The following is a 17,304-nucleotide window of genomic DNA, read 5'->3' as shown; positions in this document are numbered from 1 at the left end:
CAGAAGAGTGGAAGAGAGATGTCCTCACAGTTATAGGAAGTGTATTTTGTGTAAGCAGCTGTGGCTTAACGACACCCAGCAGAAGGCGCAGAAAGTGGCTGAAGGGATACTATGACCTCCTGTGAGAAAACTATAAGAGCGAGGAAAATAATTTGAAGACTGTCAGCACCAGAAGGGTTAGAGGAATGCGGTGAGGTTTTTATTTCAATGGAGTGACAAATGTTGAAACGGCAGCAAGTTGAACACACTTGAAGCTGTCTGCTGTGTCAGACCAAACTTTCCATCAGAGTTAGTGAGAGAATTTTAAAGATTTCTCTCGCTTCAATGCTCATAGCTGAAAGTCTGTAAATGTGAGCTCTTTAGCAGTTACACTGGCTGAAAGAGGATACATTTTCCTACATTTTAAGGTACAATTTGTTTCTGTAAGTCAAACTGTATTAATGTTAGAGGAATTTGTTTGAATATCAGAAAAAGCTGAAAATGATCAGTGTGCCACTGCTGGCTCCTCATTCATAAAACCCAAGAAGGAGCAAAAATAAAAGTTAAATATTTTAAAAATGATAAAAGTCAGAAATACCAAAAGATAGAGCATACATCCCCCTAATGAGCTGAATGTTTTGAGACTAAAATTGGTGAAATTGGTGAAAGTATGCAGGAGTAGTTAAAGGACAAAAAATGTACAGAAGAACTAAGATGTTGGAACTAGAAAAAGCTGTTTCTGCGAAACAGCAGTGAGAATGCTTATGAGCTGAATGGGGTTAGCTGACCATGCTAAAAAAGCTGAAAATAGTGAAAATTTTAGCAGTAAAAACTATGGCAAAGGTATTGGTGTTGAAGGAATTTGAAGTTGAAAAAGAAATTAGTGAAACCATTTGAAGCTGATTAAAAAAAAGGCAGAATTGTTTAAATGGCTGAAAAAATGGCAGAAGTGTCAGAAAAGAAAAGCTTAAGTGCTTAAAGACAAAAAACCCATTTTTTAAAACCTTTTACCAATTCTTAACTACTTTAGCATCTTAAGGTGTCTTCATTACTTCAACCTATTTCAATTCAATTCAATTTTATTTATATAGCGCCAGATTACAACAATTGTCATCTCAAGGCACTTAAGTAATATAGTCCAATTCAAGCCAATTGGAATTCAATTCATTGTAATCGTAATCCAATTTATTCATTTAGAGCCAATTCAAAAATTAATATCCTAGCTAAGGAAACCAACAGATTGCACCGAAATGTGTCTTCAGTCCAATCTCCCGTCCTGAGCGTGCCTGTGGCAACTGTGGAAAGGAACGACTCCCTTTTAACAGGAAGAAACCTCTGGCAGAACCAGACTCAGGAAGGGTGGCCATCCGCCTCGACCAGCTGGGGTTTGAGAAGACAGAAAAGAGGGAAAAGAGGGGGGAAAAACACCATAACGCCATTCAAAGGATATCTGTTGGAACAGGGAAACATAGGTTAATAACCACAATAATGTCACATGTACATAAAATCAATTTTGAAATTAAACAGGGGGAAAAAGAGAGCAAAGTGAGGAAAGTTGTGACAGATGAGGTCCCCCAGCAGTCTAAGCCTATAGCAGCTTAACTATGGGATGTTTCAGGATTACCTGAGCCATCCCTAACTATAAGCTTTATCGAAAAGAAAAGTTTTAAGCCTAATCTTAAAAGTGGAAAGGGTGTCTGCTTCCCGGACATTTACTGGCAGCTTATTCCACAAGAGAGGGGCCTGATAACTGAAGGCTCAACCTCCCATTCTACTTTTAGAAACTCTGGGAACAACAAGTAAACCTGCAGTTTGGGAGCGAAGTGCTCTGTTAGGAAAATATCTTACAATTAAATCTTTAAGATATGATGGAGCTCGGTCATTAAGAACTTTATATGTGAGAAGAAGAATCTTAAATTCTATTCTGAATTTAACAGGGAGCCAATGAAGAGAAGCTAAAACTGGAGAAACATGATCTCTCCTGTTAGTTCTCATCAGAACTCTGGCTGCAGCATTTTGGATCAGCTGGAGGCTTTTCAGAGAATATGTGGGACAGCCCAATAATAAGGAATTACAGTAGTCCAATCCTGAAGTAACAAATGCATGAACTAGTTTCTCTGCATCACCTTGAGACAGGATGTTCCTGATTTTGGCAATATTACGAAGGTGAAAGAAGGCAGTCCTAGAAACCAGTTTTATATGTGCGTCAAATGATAAATTCTGGTCAAAAATAACTCCAAGGTTCCTCACTGTAGAACTAGAAGCCAAGGAAATACCATCTAGAGTAACTATATAACTAGACAATTTCTCCCTGAAGCGCTCAGGTCCAAAGAGAACAACTTCAGTTTTGTCTGAATTTAAAAGCAGACAGTTCTGAGTCATCCAGGTCTTTATGTCTTTAAGACAGGCTTGTAGCCTGACCAACCTGTAGGTTTCATCTGGTTTCATAGATAAGTACAGCTGAGTATCATCAGCATAACAATGGAAATTTATGCCATGCTGTCTGATAATGTTACCTAATGGAAGCATGTATAAAGTAAAAAGAATCGGTCCAAGCACAGAACCCTGAGGAACTCCATGACTTACTCCAACGTGTGAGGAAGATTCTTCATTTACAAGAACAAACTGGAATCTATCAGATAAATATGACTTAAACCAGCCTAATGCAGTTCCTTTAATCCCAATAACATGTTCAAGTCTCTGTAACAGAATGCTGTGATCGATCGTATCAAATGCAGCACTGAGATCCAACAGGACAAGCACAGAAACAAGTCCGCTATCAGAAGCTAACAGGAGATCATTGGTAACTTTCACCAGTGCCGTTTCTGTGCTATGATGCACTCTGAATCCTGACTGAAACTCTTCAAACAGATTATTTCTATGTAAATGATCACAAAGTTGAACTGCAACTATTTTTTCAAGAACTTTGGACAAAAAAGGGAGATTGGATATAGGTCGATAATTAGCCAACACTTCTGAATCAAGAGTAGGTTTTTTAAGTAAAGGTTTAATTACAGCAACCTTAAAAGTCTGAGGTACATATCCTATCAACAAAGACCGATTGATCAAATCCAATATGGAAGTGTCAATTAAGGGGAAAACCTCCTTGAACAGTCTGGTTGGGATTGGGTCTAACATACAAGTTGATGGTTTAGAAGAGACTATTGCTGTTGTTAGCTCAGAAAGATCAACTGGACAGAAGCTGTCTAAATACAATTCAGGTTCGAAAGATACTTCTAAAGCATACAGAGCATATCATGCTGAACAACTTCCACTCCTCCTTCATGTCAGTCATTTAGCCTCAAGTCTTCTTCATTGGTCATGACAGATACTCCTCTATAATATGTTGTAAACCCCTGTGTGCATCACACTGTTGTGGATTTTGTTTTTTGTGTATTGTTTTATGGCTTACTGTGTTTTAATTAGGTGAAAGACTATTAAGGTGACAATCTATTTTCAGTCAAATTAGTAATTTAGTCACTTCTGCGGTTTTATTGCATGTAGCAGAGGCTTTAAGCATCCCACACATTGACATTTTTTACATTATATATACACACTGTTGTAACATGCACAGTATTTCTTTAATCGCTGAGTGGTCACAGATGCAGAAGCACCACAGGCATCAGTGAAATGTGTTGCAGTTTCATCGCTTTAGGGCATACACATCAAATACCTGGCGGTCTGACGGCTTTGCTTTGCGGTAAGACATATTGCATCACTTCCTGTTGCTTTGTGTGTGTGCACTGTGACAGTTCTCGCTCTTCTTGAACTACTAATAATCACCTTATTTCTCCCTATAATTTACACATCTTGCATAGTTAACTCTATCCCATACTTGTTATATTCTAACACTCACTCTTACAGATCTTTAGTTTTTATTTTTCACTTTTTAGCGGTGTGTCTGGTTCTCTAGCTTAGCATGGCTACCAGTTCTCTTCCTCTATCTCCTGCTTTCACCTGCTCCGTGTGTCAGATGTTTAGTTACTCCTCTGCCTCCTTTAGTGGTAATGGTACATGTAACAAATGTAGTCTTTTTGTAGTTTTGGAGGCAAGGTTATCTGAATTGGAAGCTCGGCTCTGCACTGTTGAAAACCACCCGATAGCGAGCCAGGCCCCTTTAGTCAGTGCGGAGCCACCTAGCGTAGCTAGCTCTGTTAGTCGTCCCCGAGCAGATCCCGAGCAGCCGGGACTTAAGAGTGGCTGGGTGACTGTCAGGAAGAGGAGTCATAGTCCTAAAGTCAAGCCCGTGGTTCACCATCAACCTGTCCACGTTTCTAATAGATTTTCTCCACTCAGCGACACACCCGCTGAGGACAAAACCCTGGTAATTGGCAGCTCTATAGTCAGAAACGTGGCATTAGAGACACCAGCGACCATAGTCAAATGCATTCCAGGGGCCAGAGCGGGCGACATAGAATCCTATTTAAAACTGCTGGCTAAGGATAAGCGTAAATACGGTAAAATAGTTATTCACGTCGGCGGTAATGACACCCGGTTACGCCAATCGGAGGTCACTAAAATTAATGTTGCATCGGTGTGTAATTTTGCCAAAACAATGTCGGACTCCGTAGTTTTCTCTGGACCCCTGCCAAATCTGACCAGTGATGACATGTTTAGCCGCATGTCCTCATTCAATCGCTGGTTGTCTAGATGGTGTCCAGCAAACAATGTGGGCTACATAGATAATTGGCAATCTTTCTGGAGAAAACCTGGTCTGATGAGGAGAGACGGCATCCATCCCACTTTGGAAGGAGCGGCTCTCATTTCTAGAAATATGGACGAATTTATTAGTCATCCAAAAACATGACATCCCAGGGTTGAGACCAGGATGCAGAGTTGTAGTCTTACACACTTCTCTGCGGCTTCCCACCTGATGCTGCCCCCCCCTCAATCCAAAAACACAAAAGAAAAAAAAGTTAAAACAAAAACTTTAACTGAACAAAAACATCAAACTATTAAATGTGGTTTGCTGAATATTAGATCTCTCCCTTTGAAGTCTCTGTTAGTGAATGATTTGATTTGTGATCATCATATTGATATATTTTGTCTTACAGAAACCTGGCTGCAGCAGGAGGATCATGTTAGCATTAATGAATCAACTCCCTCTGACTATTTAAATGTTCACGTTCCTCGAACCACAGGTAGAGGAGGAGGAGTGGCAGCTATCTTCAGATCAGGGTTACTAATCAGTCCTAGACCCAAGATTAGTTTTAGCTCTTTTGAATCTCTGATTCTCAGTTTTTCCCACCCAAAGTGGAAATCACAAAAACCTCTTGTGTTTGTTGTTGTGTATCGTCCACCTGGCCCTAATTCTGAGTTTCTGTCTGAATTCTCAGAGTTTTTATCCCAGTTAGTGGTGAGTACAGATAAAGTCATTGTAGTGGGTGACTTTAATATTCATGTAGATGTTGAAAATGACAGCCTAAATATTAACTTTAATTCTATATTAGACTCTATTGGATTTTCTCAAAGTGTTCACAGACCTACTCACTGCTTTAATCATACCCTTGACCTTGTGCTGACTTATGGCATTGAGAGTGAACAGTTAACAGTGTTCCCTCATAACCCTGTCTTGTCTGACCATTTTTTAATAACTTTTGAATTTACATTACTTGACTACACGGTTTCTGAGAAGAATTCTACATATAGAAGGTGTCTGTCAGAGAATGCTGTAACCAGATTTAAAGAGTTGATTTCATCATCCTTTTCTTCACTGCCATGTGCTGATATGACAGAGGACGGCTACCTAAATTTTACTCCAGTAGAACTTGACTCTCTTGTTGACAGCACTACAGCTTCAATGCGTACAACACTGGACAATGTTGCCCCTCTGAAAAGGAAGGTAATCAGTCAGAAGAGGTTGGCTCCTTGGTATAATTCACAGCTGCGTGCGTTAAAGCAAACCGCAAGAAAGCTGGAGAGACAGTGGCGTTCCTCTAATTTAGAAGAGTCTCAATTAGTCTGGAAAGATAGTTTAATAACGTATAAGAAAGCACTTCGTAAAGCTAGAACTGCTTATTATTCATTATTGATAGAAGAGAATAAGAATAATTCCAGGTTTCTTTTCAGCACTGTTGCCAGGCTGACAAAGATTCCGAGCTCTGTTGAGCCATGTATTCCTTTAACTCTCAGCAGTGATGATTTCATGAGATTCTTTATCAATAAAATTGTTTCTATCAGAGAGAAGATTAATGGAATCCTTCCCATTATTATCACTGATGTATCATCAAGTAGAGCAGCTTTAGAAGTATCTTTCGAACCTGAATTGTATTTAGACGGCTTCTGTCCAGTTGATCTTTCTGAGCTAACAACAGCAATAGTCTCTTCTAAACCATCAACTTGTATGTTAGACCCAATCCCAACCAGACTGTTCAAGGAGGTTTTCCCCTTAATTGACACTTCCATATTGGATTTGATCAATCGGTCTTTGATGATAGGATATGTACCTCAGACTTTTAAGGTTGCTGTAATTAAACCTTTACTTAAAAAACCTACTCTTGATTCAGAAGTGTTGGCTAATTATCGACCTATATCCAATCTCCCTTTTTTGTCCAAAGTTCTTGAAAAAATAGTTGCAGTTCAACTTTGTGATCATTTACATAGAAATAATCTGTTTGAAGAGTTTCAGTCAGGATTCAGAGTGCATCATAGCACAGAAACGGCACTGGTGAAAGTTACCAATGATCTCCTGTTAGCTTCTGATAGCGGACTTGTTTCTGTGCTTGTCCTGTTGGATCTCAGTGCTGCATTTGATACGATCGATCACAGCATTCTGTTACAGAGACTTGAACATGTTATTGGGATTAAAGGAACTGCATTAGGCTGGTTTAAGTCATATTTATCTGATAGATTCCAGTTTGTTCTTGTTAATGAGGAATCTTCCTCACACGTTGGAGTAAGTCATGGAGTTCCTCAGGGTTCTGTGCTTGGACCGATTCTTTTTACTTTATACATGCTTCCATTAGGTAACATTATCAGACAGCATGGCATAAATTTCCATTGTTATGCTGATGATACTCAGCTGTACTTATCTATGAAACCAGATGAAACCTACAGGTTGGTCAGGCTACAAGCCTGTCTTAAAGACATAAAGACCTGGATGACTCAGAACTGTCTGCTTTTAAATTCAGACAAAACTGAAGTTGTTCTCTTTGGACCTGAGCGCTTCAGGGAGAAATTGTCTAGTTATATAGTTACTCTAGATGGTATTTCCTTGGCTTCTAGTTCTACAGTGAGGAACCTTGGAGTTATTTTTGACCAGAATTTATCATTTGACGCACATATAAAACTGGTTTCTAGGACTGCCTTCTTTCACCTTCGTAATATTGCCAAAATCAGGAACATCCTGTCTCAAGGTGATGCAGAGAAACTAGTTCATGCATTTGTTACTTCAAGATTGGACTACTGTAATTCCTTATTATTGGGCTGTCCCACATATTCTCTGAAAAGCCTCCAGCTGATCCAAAATGCTGCAGCCAGAGTTCTGATGAGAACTAACAGGAGAGATCATGTTTCTCCAGTTTTAGCTTCTCTTCATTGGCTCCCTGTTAAATTCAGAATAGAATTTAAGATTCTTCTTCTCACATATAAAGTTCTTAATGACCGAGCTCCATCATATCTTAAAGATTTAATTGTAAGATATTTTCGTAACAGAGCACTTCGCTCCCAAACTGCAGGTTTACTTGTTGTTCCCAGAGTTTCTAAAAGTAGAATGGGAGGTAGAGCCTTCAGTTATCAGGCCCCTCTCTTGTGGAATAAGCTGTCAGTAAATGTCCGGGAAGCAGACACCCTTTCCACTTTTAAGATTAGACTTAAAACTTTTCTTTTCGATAAAGCTTATAGTTAGGGATGGCTCAGGTAATCCTGAAACATCCCATAGTTAAGCTGCTATAGGCTTAGACTGCTGGGGGACCTCATCTGTCACACCTTTCCTCACTTTGCTCTCTTTTTCCCCCTGTTTAATTTCAAAATTGATTTATGTACATGTGACATTATTGTGGTTATTAACCTATGTTTCCCTGTTCCAACAGATATCCTTTGAATGGCGTTATGGTGTTTTTCCCCCCTCTTTTCCCTCTTTTCTGTCTTCTCAAACCCCAGCTGGTCGAGGCGGATGGCCACCCTTCCTGAGTCTGGTTCTGCCAGAGGTTTCTTCCTGTTAAAAGGGAGTCGTTCCTTTCCACAGTTGCCACAGGCACGCTCAGGACGGGAGATTGGACTGAAGACACATTTCGGTGCAATCTGTTGGTTTCCTTAGCTAGGATATTAATTTTTTGAATTAGCTCTATATGAATTAATTGGATTATGATTGCAATGAATTGAATTCCAATTGGCTTGAATTGGACTATATTACTTAAGTGCCTTGAGATGACAATTGTTGTAATCTGGTGCTATATAAATAAAATTGAATTGAATTGAATTGAAATACGAGTATCTTCATTGTGTTTCACATTATTAAAAAAGTAACTATTTTCTCTTATCTCTATGTTAACAGCGAGGTCTGATAACTTGTTTTGTTTTGTGTGTTTTTTAAAAATTTTCTTAGCCCGTTTGATGTCCTCTCACTTTGAATATTGTCTGACTGTCTGTTCTGACAGGGAGGCCCCAACAGGCAGGAAGTGCTGACCACCATATTCCCACAGCTCAGCACTATGGGATCATCCACTTTGGGAAAGGCAGCATCTCTAGATGCTCTCTTAAATGAATGCATTCATGCATTTGGTGAGTGAGAAAGAGCATCCTGAGCGTGGTCCTGTAGAGAAGTTTTTTGCTAATATCTACATCTATCATTCATAATTGATAGCTCTGTTCTGAAAAACCGATGATGTTGAAATCAGAAAATTCCATGTTAAATGTGTTGACATTTTTGGGACTTCCTTTCACAGATGATAGTGGGGAGCTTCATGTCAGCTTGCTTCCTCGCACCCTGCTTCTGATGCATCGCTGGTATGTTACATCATCTGAACTGGCGGGAAAACTACTGACAATATATCCCATCTGGCTGACAGACAGATGTATTGCTGATACATTCCAGTGCAACGTTTTAACAATACTGAAATACTGCTAGCAAAAATCCTACTTTGAATACAACTAATTGTAAAGTGGTACCTTGTTAAGTTAACTGTTGCAAACTTAACAAGAAATCCTACTCAAAAGTTTTATTTAGTTATTGAGATTTCAAGCATTCCCTTTACTGATAGTTGCTGATGTTCTGCTTTATTGCTGTGACTCTTCATGTCTCCCCCTTACTTTAGTACTGCTTTTCAGGTGCACATTAATGTCAAATGAGCAGAATTGATCATGTGATGGATGAATGTCCTCCAGACATTCTCAGTGAGTAGTCTGTTGTACTGCTGGACATGCAACATACATGTTGACAACAGATGGGGCTGTGATTATTGACAGTTATCTTCAACTTTATATTTCTAAAATAGCTAATACTTTATTTGCCAATGATCCACCTTTTTCCCAAATGCTTTGACTTATTGTGTATTGCAATGTATCAATTTGTCAAATCTTGTAGAAAGTCCTTAACTTAACCCTACATACCGTAACTGCAAAGGTGACAGCTGCCAGAGGACCAGGCTAAAAATTTGTTATTTGATGAGGTAAGGTTGTACACACACAGTATTCCATTCCAACACACTTTTAAAATAGGAATTTTTTAGCCTCCAAGAACCCAACCCACAGAAAGCAGTCTTTATCTCAACCTAAATTCACCTTGTGCCAGACTTTTTATACTGTTTTTATGCAGAACCTAATGGTTTCATACACAATTTCAGTTTGAAAATGTGTCTTTTTATCCTCCCAGCTCATTTTTTTATCCTCACAGCATCATATACTGTGATGCTGTGTTTAAAGGACAACATTTCTTTCATGTGAGATCAAGAGTTGGGAAATACCACAATTCCAAGCTGAAAATACACTTTGTAGGGAGCTTCTTGTACCATACCACATAAATACAGAGACATTAGTCACATGTCACAGGGATATCTCTGAAGCCATCACAGTTCTAGTGGCAAGCTATTTGCTTCAAAACTGTAAATGTGACTGTTTATATTCAGGTACTGGATAGTGACATTCCCTGCCGAGTTCAACCTGGATTTGGGACTGATCAGGATAACAGAGGAGTTCAGAGATGTGGCGGCTCAGCTTGGCTGTGAGAAGCATTTCAAACTCATTGACATCTCTGCTATGTAAGCTATCAAACGCATATTGAGACCATTGCAGAAACTATTGGCATAATTAGCATTACCAAGTGTAGTGCATCTGCAGGATATAATGTTAATCGTGCCAACAATATGACGTCAGTGGTAGATATTTTACATAACTAGGAAGTAATATGAGAGAAAAAAAATTTAAAAAAACATTCAGCTGAAAGTCCAGCATTGATACATTTTTAATTAATTGGCAGCAAGCCTGGTTTAAGCATTGTTTACATTACAAACCATACCTGCCCCTCATTTAATGGTTTTAATAGAGAATTACTTGCTGTCAACTGTCTCAACTGATTGACTGATTTAAAGTTGGAACAATACCTGTGAGCTCAAGTAACACCTTCATATTGCTTGTTTTTTTCCAAACTTCAAAATGGTTAAACATGCATTTGAATTATCGGAATGTTGGAAATTAAAAACATCATCCTAAAAAAGATCATCCTAAATGAGAGAGAAAATGATCATTTAGTATGTGAAAATTGATACAATAGTTCAGTTTCCAAAACTGACTTATTGTTTCAGTTGTGGCTTAATCTGTTATCATACAGTTATAGTTAAGTTCGCATCTCTGTTGAAATTTGGTAGAAGTATAAAGAGGAGTGACAAGAACCACTGCCTGAAATTGTATTCTATTTCCAGATTTAATAGCTGTTTTTGAAGATCTAGGATCAGTAGAACTAAAAACTTACAGCACATGACCAATAATCTATTGATGGTACAATGTTAAGAAGCGCGTGGTATAGTTATTTTACAATGTACCTACAGAATAATGTTAACAAAAGCATGTACAATACAACACTAAGGAATAACATAGGTTCTCAGTTTAACAGTTAATTGTTTCTAAATTGCTTTCCTCGCAGTCCATCATATGACTGGATGAGGAAGTTGACCCAACGGAAGAAGCAGGTTAAGAAAGGCAAGGCATCACTGCTGTTTGACCATCTGGAGCCCATGGAGCTGGCTGAGCATCTCACCTTCTTGGAGTTCAAATCTATCCGAAGGATATCCGTATGTTTAATGACATTAAGTGTTTTCCATGCCAGTTCAAGTTCTTGTGAAGTATTATGGAATTTTGCTAGGATAAACCCTCATGACTTTGTTGATACCCTGACAGTTTTTAGTGAAATTAAATCTCTCAGAAGTATCTGGTGGAATGCCATCAAGGCTGTTCATTACAATCGTTTAATTGTTGACTTGGGTCTCTTGAGTTCACTACAACAGTAGCTCCATCCAGTTTTTACTTTGTTTTTTGTTAAAAAACCTGAATAACTTTTTCATTAGCCTCCACTGTAGGCCAGTTCGTGTTCTGGTTAGGAAGCGTATGTTAGCATGCTAGCACAGAAATATGGATACTAGCATGTTAACTTCTGAAAATAAGATTAGTACTCAATCTGATAATTAGTCTGCTCATGTTGAATAACATTAACACAATATAGGCTCATAAAGGGCTTCAGTGGTACTAGTATGTAAAACAAAGCTTAAGACATTCAATGGTATCAGCCACTGAAATAAATAAAACACACTCCTGTTCTTGCAGCACACTGAGCAGCTAGAAGAACAACAATGTGTTTTAACTAGATTTTAAAAAGTTATCGATGGGTAGAAAAACGCATTTTATGCCAGAAATAAGGACCTGGTTTAAAAAAACGAACTTCCCCTTTAAGGTCTGAGCAACTCACAGCATATGGGAAAATGTCATCTCCTGCTCCCTAAACCACGCTTTCACAATATGAGTCAGGTCATTCTTGGCATGTCATCTTGGAATTTGCCCATGCGATTAGGAAAGAAAAAACTGGTTGATGGAAAAACCTGGTCATTGGGTGGTCGGTGGCTTAGTGGGTTAAGCAGACGTCCCATATACAGAGGCTTGTCCTTGATGTAGTTGGCCTCTGTTCGAGTCCTGAACTGGACGGCCATTTGCTGCATGTCATTCCCTCTCTCTGCCCTGTTTCCTGTCTCTCTCCACTGTACTATCAATAAAGGCATTGGAAAGCCCAAAAAAAATACTATAAGAAAAACCTGGTCATTCAGTATTTTCATGGAGCTGACTTTGTTATATGGGCGCATAATGTTGCAGAACTTGTGAGTGCCAAGGGACTGGGAGATTACCTGAAGCTGCACAGTCTCACCAAGCATCTGAAGTATGCAGATTTGAACACCATGGCCAGCGAAAACACCACGCTCATAAAAGCAAACAAAAAGATCTCTGACCTTAAAGAAGACATCCTTCGACTCTCCCAGGAACTGCAGGATCAACAGCCCATGCTGACCTCCTGTCTGGACCTGTCGCACGAACAATCACTCCAAATTGTCTCGCTCACAGCGGCCCTCCAGGATACTGTCCCATGGGAGACCTCTACCTGCCTTCCTCCTCCTCTACATCCAGCCTTCAGTCATCCTGGGCTGAAGTTCTTATCCGCAACAGAAAGAGAGCCCAGGATGCGACTGCCTCTTCCCCTCATATGAGCCTCTCCAACCGCTTCGAGGACCTGGCAAACAACCCAGAAAGGTCTCGGGATGCCCCGCCGCTTATTCTCCGCACACAGCTACTGGTGGTCGTGCGACTCCTGGCTCTGGTGGCTCCATGTCAGAAAAGGCTGCTGGCCCCTCCCTGCCGGCGACCACTGGAGCTTCGGCCACAGGTGACGCAGAGCCCTCCTCCCCACCGGTACCTGTTGGCGCCCAGAGCCACTGTGCTTCTGCCCCTGTTTGCCAGCTGTGTTCCCGGACAACTACGTCTGTTTTTCTTGCCGCAAGTTCCTGGAGGAAGCTGTCCTCCAACGCGCCTCTGAACTGACCAAAAATGCCTTTACCTCCTTACTGGACTTTTTGCGCAACTGTGGAAAATCTGTCTTCATCTCTGGTCCCATTCCCACACTTGGTCTCCAGATTGCTCCTGCTCAACACCTGGCTCAAGCCTGCCTGTTAAGCTCGAGGCTTCAACTTTATGGACAATTTCAATCCTTCTTCAAGCCTGACGGCATTCACCCAAACACCACAGGAAGCCGCATGCTTGCGGCTAACATCCAACACATTGTACATTATGCTCCACGTGACTGACTATTTACACCACATACCCCCTTAACAGTTACTCTTCTTCACCCTGCGCTAGCAGCAGCACAGACCACCGTCCAGCTCACCAGTGCCCCCATTCGACCCAAACAGCCTTTAACCCTCCCACCTGAGACATTCCCCATTCAATCCATTACAACACACAGACCACCCCGCCCATCTTGTTCACCCAAGTCTGTGAATAACAAGAACTTGCTCCCCATACACTGCGCTCCTGCCACCCCCTGCTCTACTCAGACTGAAACTCACCTGAAACTGGTTTTACTTAACACCCGCTCACTGACTAATAAAAGTGCCGTCCTACATGAACTCATCACCGACAAAAAACTGGACTTCCTCTGTGTCACCAAAACCTGGCACAAACCACTAGATTACTTCTCCCTCAACCAGACCACACCCACCGGCTACACCTACATCGACACAGCCCACGCTACTACATTCAGCTACTACATTCAGGAAAACCTTCAAAACATCCACAGTGTCCATCCCTTCTGCCCAGTCCTTTGAACGTGTTGCCCTCAAACTGTCTGATCCCACTTCCTTGGTCATCACCATCATCAACCGTCCTCCCAAATCAAACGACTCTTTCATCTCAGACCTTGCTGAATTCCTCGCCCAGTTATCCACTATTACCCCCTTCAATTCTCCTGCTGGGTGACTTCAATATCCATGTCGATGATCGAAATTCCAAAAGTGCAATAGAGCTCCTGGAACTGCTTAACTGTCTTCAATTCATCCAGCACGTCCACTTCCCCACGCACAGTCACGGCCACATGCTGGACTTAGTCTGCTCTGCCGGTCTCACTCTCCACCAACTCTCCAGCCTCAACCTCCACTTTTCAGATCATCTGGCCATAACCATGGACTTTAACACCCCCCTCCCTCCCCCAAAACTCAAACGCAACATTTCAGTCAGAAACATCAAGTCCATTCCCAAGTCAGCTTTCTCCGACTCATTGGCCAACGGCCTGTCTGCATCCACCCCTCCTCCGACTCTAAACCCCTCTGACCTGGTCACCCACTACAACAACGCACTGTCCCTCCACCTCAATAATCTGGCTCCCTTAAAGACCAAAACAGTCTTATTCACTCACTAAACTCCCTGGTTTACTCCCTAACTCCGTCAACTGAAAATCTGTAAGCGCTAGCTTGAAAGACTATATAAGAAAACCCGTCTCACAGTACATTTCAACGCCTATACAGACCACCTCTCGGATTACAAAAACACCCTAAATGCTGCCTCCCAACAAACTCCCCACTCATTGCTACCATCATTAACTCCTCCCTCACCTCTGGCTCTGTCCTTGAATCCCTGAATGAAACTGGCTGCTGTAACCCCTATCCTCAAAAAACCTGGCCTGGATCCCGATGTCACCTCAAACGTCCGTCCCATCTCAAACGTGTTGTCGCCTCACAAATCAAAACCCACCTCCGCTCTCATGACCTTTATGAACCTTTTCAATCTGGATTCCACCCTCAACACAGCACTGAAATTGCTCTCCTTAAAATCACCAACGACCTCCTTCTCTCTGCAGACTCTGGCCACCTCAGCATACTCATACTCCTTGACCTCACTGCGGCCTTTGTCATCATCAATTACTCCATCCTTCTGTCCCACCTACAAACATCCCTCAACATCACTGGCTCTGCTCTTTCCTGGCTCATCCTATCTCACTGACAGACATCAATTCATCCAAGTCAACAACTGCACCTCCTCCACCGTTCCCCTGCTTCAAGGCGTCCCCTAGGGCTCTGTGCTTGGCCCTCTCCTCTTCATCCTCTACTCACTTCCCCTTGGTTCCATCATTCGTCGTCATGGTCTCTGTTTTCACTGCTACGCTGACGACATTCAACTTTATATCTCCACTAAATCCATCACCCCTGCCACCCTGTCACCCTCTCCATCCATCCGTAACCTTGGTATTATCCTGGACAATAACCTCTCATTCGAACAGCACACCAGTCACCTCACCCAAAATGCCTTCTTCCATCTTAAAAACATTGCCCGCCTCCGTCCTTTACTCTCCTTCTCTGCTGCTGAGACCCTCATCCACGCTTTCATCACCTCATGACTGGACTACTGCAACAGCATCCTTTACGGCTCATCATCAAAAGTCCTCAATAAACTTCAATACATTCAAAACTCTGCTGACCGCCTTCTCACCCACACTTGCTCCCGTGAACATATCACCCCTGTACATACATTGGCTCCCTGTCCAGCACCGAATCAACTTCAAGATCCTCCTCCTCACCCACAAAGCCCTCCATAACCAGGCTCCTTCTTACCTCACGGACATGCATCACCACCACACTCCATCCCGACACTTACGTTCTTCTGATGCTAACCTTCTCCCACCCCCACTCAGGACCAAGCACCGTACCTGGGGTGACAGAGCTTTCTCCATAGCTGCCCCCTCTCTTTGGAATTCTTTCCCCACACACATCCGTCACTGCCCAGATCCATCCACCTTCAAATCACTGCTCAAAACTCACCTTTTCAAATCCGCTTTCCATTCACACCATTAGTTTTCCTTCTCCATTTCCAATCCCATGTCCTCCACCTCTTCGAAATTTGTAAACATTCTTACAATGTACATTGTTTTTATCTTGTGTATTTTTGTGTATTTATTTTATTTTTATCTTGCACTTTATGGTTTTTAATGTAAAGAGTCTTTGAGAGCTTTAAAAGCGCTGTACATATAAAATATATTATTATTATTATTATTATTATTAGAACCTAACAAGACCACAAACCTAAATACATAATGATGCTAACTTGGCTAAACATTGCTAAATGAAGTAACCACCTGACCATAACTTTGACCTCACAGACTTGTACAATAGGCACAATGATGTTTAAAGCTCTTCATCTCATCTGCTGCTTCTCTCACCCAACAGCTCCTTTCACTTTGGAAAAGGGTAAATCTGGAATGATCAGACCTCAAGACCTGGAACACCACATTCATTTTGCGGGGGAATACAAGGCTCCCTCGCAAATGAAAGCTCTTGTTCACTCAGCCTCACTAATGTGGTGGTCTTAAGGCTAAACAGAAGTTTAGTCCCAACACCTTCTGATACATCTGAGTGACATCTTTTAATATGGTTATTTAAACAATGAGAAGCTACTCACTGCATCTTTTAGGGTTGAATAACTTGTTGCCTACTGAAACTTTTCCAGTGTGATAGTATTGTCTATTTGCTTAGGTAAATTCAAAAAGTGACTTTTACTTATTTATCTATTTTTTGGCCTGGTTATGTACATCAAAATTCCTCCCACTTTATCACTCAATTTTCCATTTTGGAAAGTGCACCTTGCTGGAAAAAATGACATGAGTCAATAAAAGTCATGAAATAAACTTTTTATTTTTTTGCTTTCCCCACCTCCCATATGGTGACTGCGAAGAGCATTTCACTTCCAAGCTGCTAGGAAGCGAAAGGGTGTCAGAAAGCAGTTTGTCCTGTTTTTCTCTTGATAGATATTCAAATCACGGAAGTTTGGCCAAAAAGAAAAGAAAATAACTAACAGAACAAAGAAAAAAAAATAAAAAATTTTTTAAGATTAATTATTCCACCAGGCCAGCAGGCCCCCAAGAAATAGGTAGAAAAATGAAGGTTAGATACTGTAGCTGATTGATTATTAATTTAATTTGTTTTCCTGTTTGTCCACAGTTCACTGACTACCAGAGCTATGTGATCCACGGTTGCCTGGTGGACAACCCAACTCTGGAGCGCTCCATTGCATTGTTCAACGGTGTTTCACAATGGGTCCAGCTCATGGTACTCAGCAAGCTTACACCTCAGACCCGTGCAGAGGTTATCACCAAATACATCAATGTGGCTCAGGTAACACAGAGTCAAGTCATTCACACGGATAGCACTTCCTCTGAAGTTTTAAACAGGATTTATCTAAAGAAAAAAAAAAGCATATTGCTTTGCTTACGTTCTGTTTATCTAACACTATATAAAAAATACACTGATAAAACTTCACATGGTCCATATACACTCCTCCATTATATCCTGAATTTTAAAGACATGC

General features: G+C 41.1%; 1 protein-coding gene across 2 annotated transcripts in view; it reads left to right on the top strand.

Moving 5' to 3' along the window:
• rasgrp3 (RAS guanyl releasing protein 3 (calcium and DAG-regulated)) overlaps positions 1-17,304 on the top strand; it is an 85,100-nt gene that overhangs the window by 11,010 nt on the left and 56,786 nt on the right. Inside the window, exons 2-7 of one of the 2 annotated variants that reach the window (XM_072391575.1) lie at positions 8,577-8,700; positions 8,865-8,967; positions 9,525-9,587; positions 10,044-10,175; positions 11,057-11,204; positions 16,938-17,111. In XM_072391575.1, the coding sequence (XP_072247676.1) occupies positions 8,631-8,700; positions 8,865-8,967; positions 9,525-9,587; positions 10,044-10,175; positions 11,057-11,204; positions 16,938-17,111 (690 nt within the window). In that variant the 5' untranslated portion in view covers positions 8,577-8,630. Of the gene's footprint in view, positions 1-8,576; positions 8,701-8,864; positions 8,968-9,524; positions 9,588-10,043; positions 10,176-11,056; positions 11,205-16,937; positions 17,112-17,304 lie in introns of those variants that run through there. The other variant, XM_072391574.1, reaches the window with a different exon arrangement.

This window comes from Leuresthes tenuis, unplaced genomic scaffold (genome assembly GCF_036924035.1).
Source record: "Leuresthes tenuis unplaced genomic scaffold, fLeuTen1.0.hap1 SCAF_8, whole genome shotgun sequence".
NCBI classification, from domain to species: domain Eukaryota; kingdom Metazoa; phylum Chordata; class Actinopteri; order Atheriniformes; family Atherinopsidae; genus Leuresthes; species Leuresthes tenuis.
This window is presented reverse-complemented; position numbering and strand designations above follow the sequence as displayed.